Source organism: Halichoerus grypus, chromosome X, assembly GCF_964656455.1.
Source record: "Halichoerus grypus chromosome X, mHalGry1.hap1.1, whole genome shotgun sequence".
Classification (NCBI taxonomy): Eukaryota; Metazoa; Chordata; class Mammalia; order Carnivora; family Phocidae; genus Halichoerus; species Halichoerus grypus.
The window spans coordinates 41,373,437-41,394,116 of record NC_135727.1 but is presented as its reverse complement, the minus strand read 5'-3'; the positions used below and the strand labels follow the sequence as shown (position 1 = coordinate 41,394,116).

The window sequence follows — 20,680 nt, the reverse complement described above, 5'->3', positions numbered from 1 at the left end:
TTAAGCAGGTTAAGCAGGCTCTCTACACCCAGCGACCCTGAGATCATGACCTGAGCTGAAATCAAGAGTTGGCCACTTAACTGACTGAGCCACCCAGGCACCCCTATATATTAGCTATTATTATTAAGGATAGCATGTATTATTAAGTTTTGTATGTGAGAAGTATATAGACTGGCTTAGCTGGTGAGTAGGAGTTGCTTTGGGGATGATCTAGCTACCATTTTTAAATTACAATTTTTACATTGCATGACATATTAAGTAGGATTTTTTTTCTATTCTATTTTTTTATTCTAGATACCAAAATAATTTCCCTGTCTCACCTTGAAATGACCTGGGCTAACAGAAGGAATTTTCCTGCATTGCTTGTGAGAATCTTACATAAATCGAAACTGCGATACTATGGAAAACCTGATAAAAAGATGATTGAGCCATACCAGGTATAAGTAATGACAAGATATTACATGTTAATGTAATAGTTATAGATTATAGCTTATAGACCTGACTCCATATTAGGATAATTTATGTTCAAATAATATTTTATAAGTTTAATTTAATAATTTTTAAAACATACATAAATGTATATTTCAAGGTATTTTTCTATAACTTCTTATACAAAAAGAAATTCTTTCTGTATTGGTACCTTGTAGTTCCCTGATTCAACTGGTCTCCTTCACGCTTTTTTCTGTATCTTCAGCCTTTTCTTCTCTACTGTGCTTTCTACACCAGCATAGAGACATACTCTAGTCTTTCATTTTAAAAAAATATAAAAATCTCCTTTGACCTCAGGACTCCTCTATTCCCTCTCTTCTTCTCTTCTGGCAAGCTCCTTGGAGAAGTAGTCTCTGCTAGATGTTTTCACTTTCTTACCTCCCATTTACTTTTCAACACAATTAGTTTGACTTTTTTCTTCAGCTGGTCACTCACTAGAGACCTTCTAATTGTCAAATCTAGCTGATACTTTTCTGTTATCTTGACTCTCTGTGCCACAGAATGTCAGTGAGAACTACCTTCTTGATTTCTGTCCTGTTTGGTTTCTTATTTAACATTTTACCATATTTTCACATGTTATCAAGAATTATTTTAAGTGTTTTATTAAGCTTTCATTATAACAGTTATACATATTTGAGGGAATTTGGGAAATGCAGAAAGCTATATAAATAAAGCTGGTAAGTAATATCACCCCAAATTCTACCAGAGCCACTATTAATATCCAAGTGTTTTATTCCCTTTTTTGTATGTATATATCATGTCTACATACATACATAACATATATATGCACATATCTCACATCTACGTGTATATGTATGCATATCCTATATTGCATGACTATGTCATATATTAAATTATCTTACAAAATGGAAATCATATTGTACATACAATTTTGTATCACTTAACATTTCCTTAAGTATTTTCTATCACTAAAAATCATAACTTTTCATAGTTACAGATTGTATCATAACTTATTCAGTCATTCCCCTATAGTTTTGCTTTCTTGTTCTTAAAATGAGAATGCCCTGAGATAAAAGTAACAAATATGCATGTGCTATTTCACTCTTTTTTTCTAGACCTTTTTAGAAGTTGCTGACAGTTCAGGCACGGTGTCTGTGATTATGTGGAATGCCCTGTGTCCTGAATGGTATAAAAGTTTGCGGGTTGGTTTAGTTCTTCTGCTTCAGGATTATTCTGTTAAAAAGAGTTACCCATTCAGGATGCAGCCTCTACCGGTGGATCCACAGATCAAACTAATTTCTACAATGGGTTAAGTATTCGATAAATTTATTGTTTTATGGCTATTTTGTTTGTATAAATTTGTAAAGTACCATATCAGCCAAAGGCTCCTAAAAATTGCTGAATCTGTTAGAATGTGGGGAACTTTTAAATTCCTTTATCTATACAAATTTTAAGCAATCACTTAATAAATTATTTATTATTGCGTTTATTAAGAAGAAATAGTGTGAGATATTTATTGTTGATTAATGAATGAGCTCCACTTTAGGAGGTACTTTTTTTGTTCTATTTTTGTATTATAATACTAAATTAATGACTTGAATATACTTTTCTGTTACTGTAAGGTGCTATTCAAAAAGGCTTTTGTCAGCGTTTTACTTTGAAATAATTTCAAACTTAGGTAAAAGTTGAAAGAATAGTACAAAGAACTCCATATACCCTTTACACGGATTCAACAGTTGTTAACATTTACCTTTACTTTATCATCTCCACCTCTCTCTCTATATATATTTGTCCTCTGAAACATTTGAGAGTAAGTGGCAGCCATCACACATACCCCTTTACCTCAAAACACTTCAGTAATATTTCAGTGTGTATTTCCTAAGAACAGGAACATTCTATTCTATAATCACAGTACAGTTATCAAAATCAGGAAATTTAAAATTGATAAATTGCTGTTATCTAGCCTGCGGTCAGTATTCAAATGCAACTGAATTGCTGCAATTTTGAAAAGGCTCTTCCTAATTAGTATTGAAATCAAAGTTTTGACACCTTGGCATCATGCTAAATATTTTTGGAGCATTACAATTATTAAGTGGTTGTTTTCAGATGTGGATATGAATTTTTTGCCTTTCCATTTTTCAAAATGGTAGATTATATCACTCAAGTTTAAGTATTGTTTTTGGCTCATACTAGTTTTATACTGGACCTGTAATTCTATGTATTTTAAATTCCCTACTAATACATTAAGCTAAATTACTTGGAGAATGTGCAGATAATATGGCCTTTGTTCACTGTTTCCTTAAATATATGTTTATTTACGAAAATCTCATATGATTCTTTATTAAAATCTTAAGGATTTGGTAGACATCAATCATGTCTTGCTGGATGAATAAGTCATTACCTAGTAGTCTAGTACAATTAGTCCATTATCTCATTGCTCTTTATTATAGAAAGGTAAGAAATTAAACTGATATTGATGTTGGGACTTCAGAATACAGGAAAAAACTGGCAAAAAGCTGATTTGCAACATGTATTATTATGTCTGTCAATTTGTAAATTCTTTCCACAACCAAGCATGGAAAAAAATGCTTTAGTAAAAATTGAGACATTTGTCAATAACAGATAAGGTAAGTAAATTTGTTGATGTCACTTAATCACTGGCACAGTGAAAGGTAAAACCTAGTTTTTCTGACCCCTAACCTAGTGTTCTTTTTATGAGATACACTGTTTTTCTGGTGTAAAGAGAATTCATTTAAATCACAGTTTTTACATGGCTGTGGGCAAATCTACAAATGTGTCTGGTATTAATAGCTGTTTCTAAACCTTAAAAACATATGGAAAGTAGAACAATAGATAGCATGTGGTCAATAGATAAACAGCTACTAAAACTTAACACTGAAATTGAATCAAGCAGTATGCTACCTCTGCTATATAGAATTACAGGGCCAGATTTTCATAATGGAAACTCCCTTTAGACATGAGAGGCTATTTATACTTTCAGGTAAATAATTGCAAATATAGAAATTATTTTTTAAAATGAGAGGCTTAGATGAGAATATATTGAAAATGTTTCTTTTAGTCTTTAAAACAGTTTTACTTTTTATCAGTGTTAGCATCAGTCTACTTTATCCCATACCTTTTTAATAAGGAATAGGACTTTTTCGCTCTTTATCAGGGGTCAGCGAGCTATTTCTATAAAGGTAATATAGGTTCTGTCATAAGTACACAGCTCTGCCTTTATAGAGTGAAAGCAAACAGAGGTAATATGTAAGGAATGGGCATGGCTGTGTTACAGTGAAACTTTATTTGCAAAAACAAGCAACCATCTGCAGGCTATAGTTTGCTGAGCCTACACATATATGCAGAGCTCAACCTTGGCTGGACATTACTATCGCTTGGGGAGCCTGAAAGAACCATAGGCATGCCAGGTTCAGAGATTTTGATTCGGTTACTCTGAAGAGGGAACCAAGACATTGATGTGTCTTTAAAAATCCTCAGGCGATTCTAATGCACAGCTAGAGTTGAGAACTACTGACTTATGATCTTTAAAAAGCTCAAATGGATTAAGGATCTTTGGAAGGGAAATGACAGTTTTGTAAACCATGCTAGACACAAGAGATACAAAGATAAGTAATACAGCGTTCTACCCTTAAAAAATTAGTCTAACGGTAATATATTACACTGTATGTTAACTAACCAGAATTTAAATAAAAACTTGAGAAAAAATAGTCTAATGGTACAGTTCATTAAGATGAACAGATTACAATAAAATGAAGGATTAATGACAGTAAAAAGTAAGAAGATGTGATGAACAAAAGGGGAGAGGAAAGGAACAGAAATGTAGTTGAAGAAAGAATGAATGGTCAGGAGAATGGGAGAATGAGTTGGATAGAAGAAAGTGTGAGTGAGGGTTACAAATAATACCAGGGTAGTTTAAATGTTATGAGTAGGTTAAATGAGAAAGAGTATATATTGGGGGCCAGTGTTGGTCAGTAAGGGAATAAGGGTTTGTGGTACCATCACTGCCTTCTAGGTATTGATGTTGAAAGACAAACTGTTGGGGTAAGTGATCTTGATTTATTTTTTCATATTTACATGTGTAGTTCCAAGTTACAGACACTAAGATATAATTTTTTTTAAAGACCAAATAAATGGAAGCCTATAAAGGTGAAAATTCTCTTGTAAAACATAGGAGATATATATATATATATATATTTTTTTTTTTTTAAAGATTTTATTTATTTGACAGAGAGAGACACAGTGAGAGAGGGAACACAAGCAGGGGGAGTGGGAGAGGGAGAAGCAGGCTCCCCTCTGAGCAGGGAGCCCGATGCAGGGCTTGATCCCAGGACCCTGAGATCATGACCTGAGCCGAAGGCAGACGCTTAACGACTGAGCCACCCAGGCGCCCCAAACATAGGATATATTTGCTAGTAATGTGTGGTTTTGTATATTGTCATTTGGCATATAATTCTGTCCTACCTTTTATCAAATAGTATTCAGCTAGCATCCCAAATAAACATTTTAAAATCTTGAGATTTTTCAGACTGTATTGAATAATACCCACTGAGGTAATAGCATCAAGGATTTGGGGTTTTGGTGGGAAGGGGTTATTTATTTCATTCAAAATCTTAGCATTTTGGAGCTGGAAGGGAACTTAAATATAATCAGGTAACTATGACTATGAAAGTACTTTGTAAAATGCAAACTATTTTGTAGGTGCAAGGTAGTGTCATGTAATACAAACTTTCCTCACTTACATATGAAAAGACTGAAACTCTTAAAGGTAAAGTGAATTTTCTAATCACATGGCTGCTAATAGGCAAGATGAGAAATCAAGTATCTTCATCCTGGTTTTTTGTTTTTTTGGTTTTTTTGAGACAGAGAGAGAGCATGCTCGAATGTGGGGGGGGAGGGGCAGAGGGAGAGAGAGAATTCCAAGCAGGCTCCACACCCAGCACAGAGCCTGATGCAGGGCTTGATCCCAGGACCCTGAGATCATGACCCAAGCCGAAATCAAGAGCTGGATGCCCAACTGACTGAACCACCCAGGTGCCCCCTCTTCATCCTGTTTTAATCTTTGTTTGCTAAACAGCAAATTCTTAGAAAATATTACCTACTGCATAAAAGGGGATAGAAAGCCCTCTAAATAAATAGAGAAATAGCCCATGTTCCTAGGTAGGAAATCAGTCTCAATTTCATAAGTATGTCAAGTACCCCCAAATTGATCTGCAGATTCAGTGCTATTCTGTAAGATTTTTTTTTTTCCGGAACTGACGAACTGACTAAAATTTATATGGAGGCACGTAATTATAGAGACTAGTCAAGACAGTTCTGAAGAAAATAAGGGGCTGTAGAGAGAGTAAAGACTTCTCCTACAAATGTCATGAGTTATTATAAAAAATTTATGACCATGTAATATAGGTATAGGTATAGACAAACTGACCAGTAAATCACAATATGACCGAGAAATAGCCCTAAACACACAAAAATTTGATATGACAGATGTGCTATACAGATCATCAAGGAAGGAAGAACTATTCAATAAATAGTATTGGAAAAAAATAATTACATACTTGAGAAAAAAAATGACATTATATCCCTATCTTATACTGTATAAAAAGTCAATTCCAGATATAGCGAATGTAAAAGGCAAAACTTTTAGAAGAACTTATAAAGAAATATGCATTTGACCTTGGAATAAGGAAGGATTTCTTGGATAGGACACAGGAAATAGCATTTGTAAATGAATGATTAATAAACCCAGCTTACATTGAAATATTTTTTTTGGTTTCAATTTATCTTTTTATTATAACATGAACTAAATTTAAGAAATTAGTCTTTTGACTTTATTTCCCAGAGTTGTTGGATCTAAATGACAATATAACTCATTATGAAAATATACTGAAAAATACAAGAGCTGATGTAAAATGGTTATCAAGGTTCCAGGTATCAAGGGATTAGAGAAAGTGAAGAATGAAACCAGTCAGGCTGCAGCCTGATAGACGCAGGATGCGCTGGTTTAGCAAGGTGCCATCAAGGCATAGGAAGATCATCAAATGTGTGGTGATAAGTCACAGCATGAGAAACATCTCCGTCAGGCAACTTCCTACCCTTTTTTGTTTGGTAAATTGAGTTTTTCTTCATTTAATAACTTAGGATTCTCTTAAACTAACATTTCAAAATTAAAATAATTCATCAATGGGGCGCCTGGGTGGCTCAGTTGTTAAGCGGCTGCCTTCAGCTCAGGTCATGATCCCAGGGTCCTGGGATCGAGCCCCACGTCAGGCTCCCTGCTCAGCGGGAAGCCTGCTTCTCCCTCCCCCACTCCCCCTGCTTGTGTTCCCTCTCTCACTGTGTCTCTCTCTGTCAAATAAATAAATAAAATCTTAAAAAAAAATAATTCATCAAACAGGAGTCATTTTTATAGGTAAGGTAAATCACAGGATAATGTATTAGGAAAATTTTGTTCCTTTTTAAATCAGAAAGCCTTCAAGTGGTCAGGGATTGATGGAGTGGGGATGACAAATGTACATTTCAGATTTTCATCACCAATGAAAAAATAAAGCATTTTTATAGACTTAAAACTGTCAGTGCATTTAGATTTTGGTGAAGGAAAATTTAAAGTACCTCTACAATAATACAATGTTAATAAAAATTGGCCATGTACTGAGGTCATTTTAGTGAGCTACCATCATGTAAATATAAGAAAGGTAATTTCTTGATCCAAATCAGTGAAATTGTAAAAAAAGATTGTCTCTAGAGGACATTTTTTGAGAACAGTGCTTTTTCAGACACATTCTGATATTCAAATTCACTTTATAGCACAATTATAGATTAACCTTTTAATTACATTTTTTTTTTTAATTTTATTTATTTGTTTGTCAGAGAGAGAGCGCACAAGCAGGGGGAGCTGCAGGCAGAGGGAGAAGCAGACTTCCCACTGAACAGGGAGCCCGATGCGGGGCTCGATCCCAGGACCCTGGGATCATGACCTGAGCCAAAGGAACACGCTTAACTGACTGAGCCACCCAGGCGTCCCTAATTACATTTTTCTTAAAAAGCTGTGAGATTTCTGTTTCTTTGGGAGATATTTTCACCACTGCATTGTTCAGTTCCACAGGTTAAGCTTTCTTCATTATTGTTAAGAACTTCATACATGTTAGAGATATTGCTGTTCATTGCTTTCTCGTCTTTTCAAAAAGACACAGGGAGACTTGCTAGACTAAAGCTGACGTCTTTAAAGGCATGCAACAAGAATATTCCCACAATGATTGTAAAGAAGTCAGTCAAAGTACCAATGACATCATCAATAGGCTTATCTTGCCACTCCTTAAAAAGAAGAGCTGAACAAGTTAAAACTGATGTTGTAAAGAATAGGTAATATATTGGAGTCATAATGGAAGTGTTGAATATATCCAGGGCCCTCCCTGTTCAGGCAATTAATCTGTGTGCTCACACAGACTGTAAGGCTCAGCAGCAGGATCCAGGCCAGGGAATGTTGCAGCACAGGCTTTCCAGCAAACAGCTCTTTGATAGCAGTGCCCAGGCCCTTAACACAGGAGACTGAAAACGCTCCGATTACAGAGCAGATTGTTATGTACACAAGAATGTTTGTCTGTCCGTGGCGAGGTCCAACCACGAAGATTAATATCAATGACATAATAACCACAAGTGTTGCAAAGACCACAAAACCTGGATCTCCCTGCTTGTGAGACATTTCAAGTCTCGATCTCCTCTTCTTTTGGAGTGTGAATGACCATAACTGTAGATCCTAGAATACTTACCAAACATCCAATTTTCCCATGAAGATTAAGTCTTTCATTTAGAAAGTATGAAGAAGGAACAGCACTTACTAGGACACTGAGAGGCCCTATCAGAGTCACTAGGGTGGCTGGTGTAAAGGCATATGCAACAAGGTTGGCCACCCCCCCTGTTCCCATTGATAGCAATCCAGCCCACCACAACCATTCTTTAAGATACGCATGGCCACCTTGACCTGCTCTCATGGAGCCTTTCCCGGCAAGTCACAGAAGACTTGTTTTTTTTTTTTTTTTCCAAAATGAAACTCCCGCCAATGAAAATGCTGGAGCTCATAGCCAATCCCAAACCAATGTAAAAGTCTTATTTTCCATGCTCCTGGATCATTTCGTTTGTTACTAAAGTTCTTGTGAGTCACAACAGAGAAACCACTGGTACTGGAGGCAGGATTATGCAGTCTTCAAATATGTAAGTTTAATAGGATCTCTTTTATGAAAAAAAGGCTGGAAGCGGTTAAAGATGACTTATTCATTATCATTTCCTTGTAAATAATACTGTTTATTCTCATTTTAAGTTTTAAACCCTGGCAGAGTAGCTCCAGCTCCACTTGGAGGCCGGCCATGCGGCTTCCCCATGCAGCGTCCCCCCCACTATCTGGCCCTGGCCACCTCTGCTCACAGGCCCACGCAGACCTCATGGGCGGCCGCCCCTTGAGCTGGGGGGGGGCAGGGGAGGGTAGCACCTTCATCTCAGTACAGAAGGAGATGAGAGCATCTGGGGCTGCCAATTCCTCCATGGGGGAGTGTAGAGGGGAACCTGCCCCCCACGACCTGCGACCCCCCCGCTACCCCTACATTGAAATTAACTTTTTTTCATCAAAAGACACCATAAAAAGAACGAAAAGCAATGCACACATGGGTGAATGTATTTGCAATAATATAATCAACAAAGTATTAGTGTCCAATATATATAAAGAATTCCTTCAAATAAATAAGAAAAAAACAAGGGGCGCCTGGGTGGCTCAGTGGTTAAGCAGTTAAACGTCTTGGGGAGCCTAGGGTTGGAACCCAGTGTCTGCCTCCCTGCTCAGCAGGGAGTCTGCTTCTCCCTCTGCCTCTCCCCTGCTTGTGTTCTCTCTCTCTCTCTCTCTCAAATAAATAAATAAAATCTTAAAAAAAATAAGATAAAAATTCAATAGAAAAGTGAGCAAAAGACACAAGCAGGTATTTCACAAAAGGGGGTGCATGAGGGGCTCGTGGGTGGTGCAATTGGTTAAACGTCCAACTCTTGATTTTGGCTCAGGTTGGGATCTCAGGGTCATGAGATCAAGTCCTGCTTCCAGCTCCATGCTCAGTGCGGGGTCGACTTATAAGACTCTCTCTCCCTCTCCCTTTGCCCCTCTTCCCCACTCTCTCTCTCTAAAATAAAAATAAATCTTTAAAAAAATTTAAAGATGATGCATGGATGTATCATAAATATATGAAATGTCATTCAACATAATTAGTAATAAGAGAAGTACAAATGAAGACCACAACAAATTGTCATTTTGTGTCACTAAATTGACAAAAAATAAATTTGATAGTAGCAAAATTTGGAGAGGATGCTGGTCAATGGGAATTCCTACACATTGTTGGTAGAACTATAAATAGGTTAATTACTTGAAAATAGTTTAGAATTAGCCTGTAGAGTGGAACTTTTGTACATTGTACAATCCAGGGTTTCCCTCCTGGGTATAATACCCTAGAAGAATTTTTCCTGGGTGCACAGGGAGATATGTACAAAAAATTCATAGTGACCCTGTTTGTAATAGCAAAAACAGGAAATAATACAGATGTCCATCAACACGATAATGGGTAAACGAAATTGTAATATATCAACACCCTGGAACATTATTCAGCAGTGGGAATAAGAAAAAAAAAAAGCACTACATGCAGCTACATGGGTGAATTTTAGGACCATAATGTTGAGTGAAAAGGGTAGCCCTAGAACACTGAATATGGTATGAGTTCATCCATATAAAGTTAAACAAAACAAATAGTATTTTGTTTGGGCAAAAACATATAAATGACAAAAACTTTTTTTTTTTTAAATTAAGAAAAATGATAAAACACAAAATCTAAGAAATGGCTAACCTTTGGTCAAGAGATAAGTAGATATGATAATGTAGGAATAAGTAGAAGAAAGCTATTGATAATGGTCTAGTTCTTAGGGTTAGTGGTGGGCTCAAAAGAGTTCAGTCTAATATTTTGCTGTGTAATTTGTGCACATGTATATTCTTTTATCTGTATTAAATGTCATATTAAAGTAATGTATTTGTTTTTCAGAAATCTGCCTGAACCTTCGAGATCCTCCAACTAACATAATTATCATTCCAGAAAAGCAGGTGAAACCTGAATGGAGATTGCCAAAATTAAATCACCGCTTTATCACAAGGTAGAATACTCATGTAAAATACCTTAAATATTAATTTTTAACTTTAGCCACTGAAACAGTATATTATTATTGCTCAAAATCTACCCCAAATTATGGAGTATCAACTATATAGATATATATTTTCACAATCATAATTTTAGAATGCTTTTTCACTGTTTAAAGATACAATATTTAACAATTTTGCTTTTTTTAGGTCAGAACTGGATGATATGCCAGAAAATCACATCTGTGATGTTATTGGCATTTTAGTTTTTGTAGGAAGGGTCCAGCGGTCAAAAAAGAAAGGTAAGCTTTTAAAATTGAAAGCCATAAAAAATATTTTGGTGAATAGTTCTGTGCTCATATACGCATAATTGTTTACCTTCATTTATTCTAATATCCTATCCATATAGAAAACCGTGAAGATTTTTGGTCATATCGTTGGATTCACATCGCTGACGGGACTTCAGAACAGCCATTTATAGTGGAGTTGTTTTCTACATCTCAGCCAGAAATATTTGAGAATATTTACCCAAGTACTCAATCCAGTATTTGCATCTTTTTATTTTTGGAAATGGGGGCATTAACTTAAAATGTTAAAGTGTGTACTGATTTACAGGGTGGCACGATACTGAGTTAGCAAATTCAAGCAGTGTGATAGCATGTTTAAATTTTTTCTGTATTAATATTATATTTGGTATTACAGATATTAACCACCTTCTGGTTGTCTAGTCAGAATTAATTTGGGATTGAAACCAGTTTTTCAGAAAACAGGTGCTCTTATCAATTCTCATTATTAGCATTTCAGGCATAAAAGCTTAACATTCAGTGAAACTAAAACATAGGCAATCAGTTCCCTTTGTATCCATTTTGAAATTGACTAAGTAGACCACAAAAAAAGACAATGAAGACTTTACTAATATCGAATTAACTGGTAGAGGCTTGACAGACTGTGTAATTAAATAATGACAGTGGTAAGTATGATTTCATTTGAGTATTAAATTAATATTACATTGGCAATGTTATACCAGCTGGTCAATATTTTAGTTACTTTGGTGTTGACATTTCCCGCTTGCATTTATTCAGATACAGAGGTATTTTTCCCACTAACTTTATTCATTTGAAAACATTTTAGGTATGCCTCAGATCTATTATGATAAGAAAAAAGTATATTTAATACTTTTTAACAACTTCAGTGAATTTTTCCTTATACCAACTTGTACTACTACAAAGCTATTATAGCTACAGTGTGTTATTTCACTATTTTTTCAAATGATTATATGAATAAAATACTGATTGTTAAATGTCTGCCAACACTGGGAAAACTCCCAGTCTTGACCATACGTAATTTTTAAAATCAACAAGGTAAAAATTGTAGAGCATCAGGATACTTAGAGACCATATAAAGAGTTGTTCTGCTACACCTTTATTGGTTATTACAAAATAGCATTCCACACCATTCAGATATTACCTTATTAGTTTCTACCATCTGCTTGTGAGATTTTAAAATATATCTGGATGGAGCTAAACCTCACGCCAGCTATTGAGGGAGAGGGCAGAAAGAATTTTAGCCAAAACCAAGGCATGGGCTTCCAAGGTGAGTGGAGCTATGATTTCTCATGTAACTTCTCTCAGGGCATAAATGATTGATAGTGATGACTTCTCATGACGATTCCATTACCTCGTTTTAGGTGGGTTTTATGGCCAGGGCCCTCTCTCTTTGTAGCCACTTGAAACAACAAGTTGACACAAGTTTTAGATAATGATTTTTTCAGAGAAATGTTGCCAAGTATACATGTTCTATTTCTTCGGATAATGGGAAATACATCTTTCTAAGAAAGCCTTATACAGACCTTGGTGAGATTTACTCTAGTACAGTAGTTGACAACATTTGCAATTTATGTTCATATTTTGACCAAGATGAAAAAAATTATCAAATGAATGGTGAGTATTGAGGGGGCTTCAGGCCCATGAAGGGGAACATGACCAAGTATCTTCTAGAATAATACCAGAATCCTTTGGTAGTAGGGAATCTTTTTTACTTTTGATTAAGGAGAGTGAAAAACTAAGGAGAACTAATATTGAGTGTTTGCTATGTACCAGAAGCTCGTACATGTTATCTCATTTTGTACTCCTAGTTACCTTCTTAAAAGTTGGTGTTTTTACAGATTTACAGGTGAGGAAACAAAGGTCCAGAGGAGTTAAGTAATTTCTTGGATGTCAAACAGCTAGAAGGTGTCAGGTCGGAATGTCTGATTTTTAACAGTCATGAAATGAGAATTAGATGTTTCTGTGATATTCCTATATCAACATCTTTAACCATGAATAGTGGCATATTTGTAGTTTTGTAAATAAAGGAAGAGTGATGTTAGTTGAGAGTTACTCTTAGTCATTTCAACAGATTTATTTTTGTTGCTATAAGATAAAGAATTAGGAAATGTTAGATACAGTGAATGAATTTATCGTTATTATCATACTCTAGGGAAGTATTATCTCAAATGAGAACTTACCATTATTGTGAGATACAAGTATTTACATTTATTTCTTCATTTCCTAGTTCATAAGACTATAACCATTTTGGCATGTGATAAGTTAAAATTTAAAAAAATGTTGTTGGCTTAATGAAACTTTACCTAACTAATTGATAGACAGTTGAAAACAATTCAGCAAGGTGAATAGTAAAGAATGGGTTGTATAAGCCCTGTCATGGAGACTTAAAGTCTAATTAAGATAAACACATGCATAAGGAAATTCAAGTTAACAGTGTATACCCCTATCTGGTGGAAGGAGTCAGAGTAATTCAGGGATCAGTGTTAGATTGGGTTAATCAGTAAAAGCATCCTGGAGAAACTAAGCGTTTTTTCTCTGTAGGAAATAACTGTTCACACTCAGTTGTATGCCTGATTAGAGAGACTTGCCATCTTCAACTGTGCAAGCAGTAACTTCAGTTAGGTGCAGCCACTGTACTTTCTAAAGGAAAAGTAAGTGTTAGATCCTTTATCTAAAGAAAAAGGTAAGTGTTAGATCCTTGTTGCTCCCAGTGTGGTCAAAGGGCTGGCAACACTAGTATCACCGAGAGCTTATTAAGAAGTGGAGAATCTCAGGCCCCACTCTAAAACTACTGAATCTGAATTCGCATTTTAACAATTGTCCCAGGTGATTCCTATGTTCATTAAAGTTTGAGAAGCACTGTGTTAGATACTGATCTTGGTATGTCCTCTTCAAAAGGCAGAAGTTTCTTCATAACTGTTTTCATTTTTACAGTGACCTATTTCGTGTGTACACAGTTGAAAGTTGTCAGGAATGACACCCAAGTACCTAAACTGCTTTACCTAACCACTACAAATGAGAGCCGAGTGTTTATTACTGGTGAGCAATATCTTGGTTTATACTTTATTGGAGATGTAATATATTTTCTATTAATTAAATTAATTTTTATATCACAACATTCAACCACAAGATAGCTTTGTTTTGACCTCCTTTATTGCTGTAAGGATGTTTTGGCAAAGAATATTTAGCCTGTGAAATGTATTGCTTCTAGATTAATTATGACTGAAGCAATGATTTTGTGACTCACTGGAGAATTGCATTTATGTCCTTGGGTTAACTTTAATTCCTGCTTGATGTAAGGTAGATAATCATAAATTGCTTTGATAGATTGAAGACTGTTAGGCCCTATATCATAATATGGATACAGTAAACAATATTTTTAAATACTAACTAAAAATGTTCATCAAATTTTGGTCCCTGAGCTCAGATTTTACTTATATAACAAGAAGAGTCTTATTAGTTGTCTAGAAGCACATCATTTTTCTCCGTTCTTTCTGATAACGGGGTCAAAACAATAAAGTTTAAAGTTTCCAGATGAGTGAAGAAATAGTGTGGAGTGGTGTGCTTACTCAAATACTACCATGTTGATAATTAAAAAATTTGTCAATAGAAGAGTCCTAGGAAGGATGTAATACACATCTTTGTCAATACCTCATTTTATAAATACTAACAATAATCACATGTAAATGATACTGTTAAATATGTTTTAAGAACATGAATTTAAATGCTGAGCTATATCATAGGCAATTCAGTTCAAACATGATGCCATACCTTTAGGTTAATACATGATTTAAAAATCAGTTTTTTAAGAAGATGCCAACCATTTTGATAGTTAGAAAAATCCAGATTATTAGTTTTCTTTTCATTATGACTTTATCCTGTAGGCAGCTATGGTTTAGTCCACTTAAATTCTAATATGTCTGATTTCCTTCTCAACGTAGGATTGGTTTACTGTCTTTGATAATTTTTGTATACATATTAAGTGTAATCTGCTACGCAGTGAATAAATGAACTTCTTTTCTTGGTGACACAAGAGATTATTTTGATATACTGTTTTTATACAAAAAAAGTCCATACAATTCATTACAGTGAGTTTTTTTCTCATTTTTTGGTTTTACCCTTCTTGCAAAAAGGTCATAGAGGCCAGCCATATACCAACGACACCAAGGTAAAAAACTTTATTCATTGGATTAAAACAAGGACCGATTCTGAGGAAGTGAAGAATACTGTTATTGGTGGATATTACCCCTATCCACCAGTGCCAGAGACATTTTCAAAGTATAGTAGTTCTGTCAAAGGTACTAATGTAATTATTCGTCATGTATGATATGTTTCTATGCCATACGTGTGATAGATATCATGAGCTAATATGTAGCAACACTCACTGATAAAAATTTTGTCTCTATGAAGATCTAAAAATACATGTCATGCCTCCTAAAGGTTAATATTTGGATTTTATTAGACTAGAAGAAGGGAGAACATAGATGATGACTAACTGGACATCATATCTTGATTCAATGTTATTGAGATCAAATCTGACTTTAGTAGATCCAACTCCTATGACGTTACATACAGAGACTAAAGATATCAAGGAGACACTGGATAATTTGATAACAAGATACTGACACTGTATTATGCTACTCTTGTGGAATGATATATATTGGATATTACATAGTTGAGCGCTACCTTTAAATAAAAATGACACCAAAATAAATGAGGTGCAGAATAAGTACTGATGAGAGGCCTAACATTAATTTATTTTAGTAGAATTAAGATATGATGGTTGAAGAGTTTAATATAAGTATATTCTTTTTTTAAAAGCTGTGGGATAATTGCATGGTTTGGGGAAAAAAAGAGAAACCTTGAAATACTGACCTACCATCATCTAAATATTGGCATCCTTTTGTACTTCATAATGCCAGCAATATGTAGTATATGGTTGTATATATTAAAATGTATATTTCTGTGCAGTGGCTAGGCAACACTTTATACTTTGAAATATGATGTGTAAATTACAGTTGACCCTTGAACAACACAGGTTTGAACTTTACAGATCCACTTATATGTGATTTGTTTCAATAAATACACATACAGTACTGTAAATATTTTTTTCTTAGGATTTTCTTAATGTTTTCTTTTCCCTAGATTACTTTATTGTAAGAATACAGTATATAATATTTATAGAAAATATGTGTTAATCAACTGTTTATGTTGTCGATAAGGCTTCTGGTCAACAGTAGGCTATTAGTAAAGTTTTGGGGGAGTCAAAATTTATACATGGATTTTTGACTGCAAGGGGTTTGGTGCCCCTAACCCCCCTGTTGTTCAGTGGTCAACTATACATTCAATATGCAAAATTTCTGTTTCAAATTAAGACTCCAGACTAGAGGACTGTATCGCAATTTAACTGATAACTATATTTTGCCTATTTTACAAAAATTGCATAAGGGGATGATGTCAAGCATCAACATAAATTTCACAAATTTAAGTTATGTAGCAAGTTTATGATTTCATGTTGTGAAATGACATTGCAAATCTAATTCTTATTTTTATCATTTCAGTTCTTTAAAACTTACAATTTCCCCGGAATTATTCTTTTGCAGTTGAGTCGCTCTTGACAGCTATAAGTGAAGTGAGGAAGGAGATTGAAGACTTGCAGTATAGGGAACAAAAGCGCATTGCAATTCAGGGGATAATTACTGTTATAAAGTATATCCCCCATGCCAGTGCAACTGAAAGTGCCTCAGCATCAGAAACACTTCGGGTATGGTGCCAGAGAATTAATAGTATATCTCTGAATGCACTGCGATCATAATTACAATTGGTACCTTGTACATTTTATTCAGAACTCACATGTATTGACGCTTAATGATGTAAACCTCAGAGGGAAAAAAAATCATTTATGTGTTTCGTTTGTTTCCTTTTTCTCTCATTTATTTTGGAGCAGGCTGGGCTGAAGTTCACAGCCTCTGATATTTCCCAAGGCCTTCAACACTTGGTATCTTATTTTTGCTTTCTGCATAATTTGAGCCTATTATGATTCTCTTTACTTAAATTCCCAGGTGGTATGTATGATTATATTCTTTCCATTCCTTTTGTCCAGGCCAGAACTATAGGAACACTTTCACAGGAAATTTTTATCTTCATATCTGGCATGGCAGTCTCACCCAGATTTTTTAAGACATAGCAATGACTCTTGTAGGATAAAGGCTCTAGTAGAAAAGGCCATTACTGGAATCTAGGCACAATCAAGACAAATGAGTTAATTTTTTCTGTGAATTTATCTTTTTAAAACTTATTTCTAGGATTTCTGTTCATATGGAAATAAGCATCCAATCTAACTTTTCAGTTATATTAGTATAAGAAGGACTTTTATTTACCTTCCTTTAAAAAATATTTTAATACCAGATGCATTAGGATAAATATAATCCTATCTATAAATCAGCTTTATGAAAGCACTTTTATGATTGCAAAAATGTTGTCATAACTCTTAAGATTATAAAAAATGGATAAACTAAAATTATAGTCTTTTAAGAAAAATAATTTTTGTGCATTAGTTTAAAATGTTTTCTCTAAATTTTTGGTTTTAGAATGCTAACCGACCCTCAACATCCCAAGCAGCTAGGAGAGAAAATCAAAGTCAGGAAAGAGATAATAATAAACGGCATCAAGATGATGATCCTATGAGCTCTCAGTGTTTTCAAACTGCATATACAAGCTTGAGCCCTACCAAGAAAAAAAGAATTCTGCAAGGGCCATATGCCAAACTGTAAGTCATTTGTATTAAGTATACACATAGCATATTAATTTTTTTTTTATTTCTACCATGTAAAATGACCAATTCCACTAGAAGTGGTATTAGTTTTCTAGGGCTGCTAAAATCCAAGATCAAAGCATTGGCAGAGTGAGTTCCTTCTGAGGACTGCAAGGCAGAATCTCTTCCATACCTCTCCCCTAGCTTCTGGTGGTTTATGGCAATCTTTGGCATTCCTTGTCTTCTAGAAGCATCACTTCAATCTCTGTCTTCATTTTCACATGGCATTTTCCCTGTGTGCATACCTGTGTTCAAATTTTCCCTTCTTATAAAGACACCAGCCATATTAGATTAGGGACCTATTCTGGAGTACTGTTCTACTCCAGTAAGACCTCATCTTAATCAATTATATCTTCAGTGACCCTATTTCCAAAAAAGGTCTCATTCTGAGGGTTATTGAAGATGTAATTGGTTATGTATTGGTAGTCATACTTAGTAGGGACATGGTTCAGCCCATAACAGTCTGCCATCTGGCCCCTAAAAATTCATGTCCTTCTCACATGCAAAATATGTTCAACCCATCAGAACATCCCAGAAATCTTAACCCATACTAACATCAACTCTAAGTCCAAACTCTCATCTGAACATCATCTAAATCATGTATTGTTGAAATGCAGGGTGATTTCATCCTGGGGCAAAATTCTTTACATCTGTGAACCTGTGAAACTAGACATGTTATCTGTCCAGAACACAATGATAAGACAGGCAGAGGATAAGCATTCCTATTTCAAAAGGGATAAATTGGAAAGAAAGGGGGTCATGCATCACAAGCAAGTTCAAAACCTAGCAGGACCAATTCCAATTGATTTCAAGCCTCCAGAATTATCCTCTCTGGCAGGATACTGTATCTTCTGGGCCCACCAGGATGGTAGCCCCACTTCCTTGGCCCTGAGTGCTGCCCCTGCCCTCTGGAACTGAGGGATCATTGTCCCTTTTCTTGAAAGATAACACATGATCACTGCTGGTTATCTCTTATCAACTCATTTCCTGACTGTAGAATCCCAGAAATCGGATTTCATCCCACCTATATCCCTTTCAGTCCAAGCTAGCAGCATGCCTACTGAGATGGTTGATGGGATCCACAAATCACAAGCCTCGGGCAAATGGTTGTCCAACAACACTGTTGGTGTTCCTTCCAGAGCAAGCTTTCTCATTTTTGCAGTATAGATAGGCTGAGAATTTTCCAAGTATCAAAATTTTGGTTCCTTTTTCTTAACAATTTCTCAACTTCTCTCTCCCCTCTTGTATTTTACTATAAGCAACAAGGAGAAACCAGGCTTCACCTTCAACACTTTGCTTAAAAATCTCTTCAGCTAAATATGCAAGTTCACTGCATACAAGTTTCACCTGCCATCCAACAGAACACAGTTCAGCAAAGATCTTTGCCACTTTATAACAAGGATCGCTTTTCATCCAGTTTCCAATAACCCATTCCTCATTTCTGTCTGAGACTTAACCGGAAGCGCCTCTTACATTCATATTTCTAGCAACATTCTGTTCATAACAACATATATACTCTCAAAAAAACATACATATTCTCTAAGACAAAAAGCTTTCTCTCAGAACTCTTTCAGCCTCTATGTAATACTCAATTCCAAAGCCACTTCCACCTTTTAAATTATTTGTTACAGTAGCACTCCACTTCCTGGTACCCAAATTTGCATTCATTTTTTAGGGCTGCTATAATGAAGTACTACAAACTGTATGGCTTAAACAATGGAAACTTAAGACCTCACAGTTCTGTAAGCTAGAAGTCCAAGATCAAAGTTTCAGCAGGGTCAGTTTGTTTTGAGCACTGTGTGAAAGAATCTGCCCCTTGTCTCTCCCCTAGCATCTGGTGGTTTTCTGGCAATCTTTGACGTTCTGTGGCTTGTAGAAACCTCACCCCCAATCTGTGTCTATGTCCAAATTCCCCCTTTTTATAAGGACATCAGATACATTGGATTAGGGGCCCACCCACCCCAGTATGAACTTATTTTAACTAATTTATCTCTTCAGTGAAACTATCTCCAAATAAGATTACATTCTGAGGTACTGGGGGTTGGGACTTCAACATGAATTTTGGGGGACATAATATAACCCATAACAGAAGCCCTCTTATCTGCCACGCTTGGCATGGACTACTTGACAATGAGTTTAAAATGAGGAACTACAAAAAAAAATACATTTTATTTAAATTTAAAATACTATAGCTTATATTTGTTGACCAGTTATTTAAGCATGACTCTTTCCTATATAAACTTTATCCATTATGAATTGTATATAATTAACATTTTTGGTTTTTCTGAAGCAGAAAGATAACCAAGACACTAATAAAGCAGTTGACGTATAGAATCATTTTAGATTTTAAGATTTTTTAAAACTCTAGTCTTTAATGTTAGTTGTGCCCAATCAGGGAACTGTTTTTGGTTGTATCCTGAGCTTATATTCAGCAACCTTGATAAAATCACTTATTCTGAGTTTGTAGGGTTTTTTTTTTAAATTTTCTCTGTATAAGTCATGTAATCTGCAAATACTTGTGGTTTATTTCTTCCTTTCCAATCATTTTGCTTTTATTTCTTTTTCTAGCATTATTGTACTGGTTAGGACCTCTACTACAGTGTTGAATACAACTGGTGGTAGAAACCACCTATGTCTCATTTCTTTTTTCTTTTTTTAGTGGTCTAAGGATATTTATTTTTTCACAGCTTTATTGAGATATAATTGACATATATTACTTTGTAAATTTAAGGTGTACAGTGTGATGATTTGATACATGTATGTATTGCAAAATAATTACCACAATAAGATTATTTAACACATCCATGACCTCACATAACTATTATTTTTTTATAGTAAGAACATTTAACATTTACTCTTAGTAACTTTCAAGTATGTATTACAGTACTGTTAACTGTAGTCACCATAATGTAT

At 35.1% G+C, this 20,680-nt stretch overlaps 1 protein-coding gene and 1 pseudogene across 3 annotated transcripts in view; one reads left to right on the top strand and one right to left on the bottom strand.

Moving 5' to 3' along the window:
- The window catches only part of RADX (RPA1 related single stranded DNA binding protein, X-linked), an 81,625-nt gene that overhangs the window by 8,657 nt on the left and 52,288 nt on the right, over nucleotides 1-20,680 (top strand). For 2 of the 3 annotated variants that reach the window (XM_078063896.1, XM_078063898.1), the window contains exons 2-10: nucleotides 295-437; nucleotides 1,566-1,758; nucleotides 10,536-10,644; nucleotides 10,838-10,929; nucleotides 11,037-11,171; nucleotides 13,888-13,992; nucleotides 15,087-15,251; nucleotides 16,557-16,717; nucleotides 17,544-17,722. In XM_078063896.1, coding sequence (XP_077920022.1) covers nucleotides 295-437; nucleotides 1,566-1,758; nucleotides 10,536-10,644; nucleotides 10,838-10,929; nucleotides 11,037-11,171; nucleotides 13,888-13,992; nucleotides 15,087-15,251; nucleotides 16,557-16,717; nucleotides 17,544-17,722 — 1,282 coding nt within the window. The remainder of the gene's footprint in view (nucleotides 1-294; nucleotides 438-1,565; nucleotides 1,759-10,535; nucleotides 10,645-10,837; nucleotides 10,930-11,036; nucleotides 11,172-13,887; nucleotides 13,993-15,086; nucleotides 15,252-16,556; nucleotides 16,718-17,543; nucleotides 17,723-20,680) is intronic. The other variant, XM_078063897.1, reaches the window with a different exon arrangement.
- Nucleotides 7,507-8,598, bottom strand: LOC118549248 (magnesium transporter NIPA2 pseudogene; annotated as a pseudogene).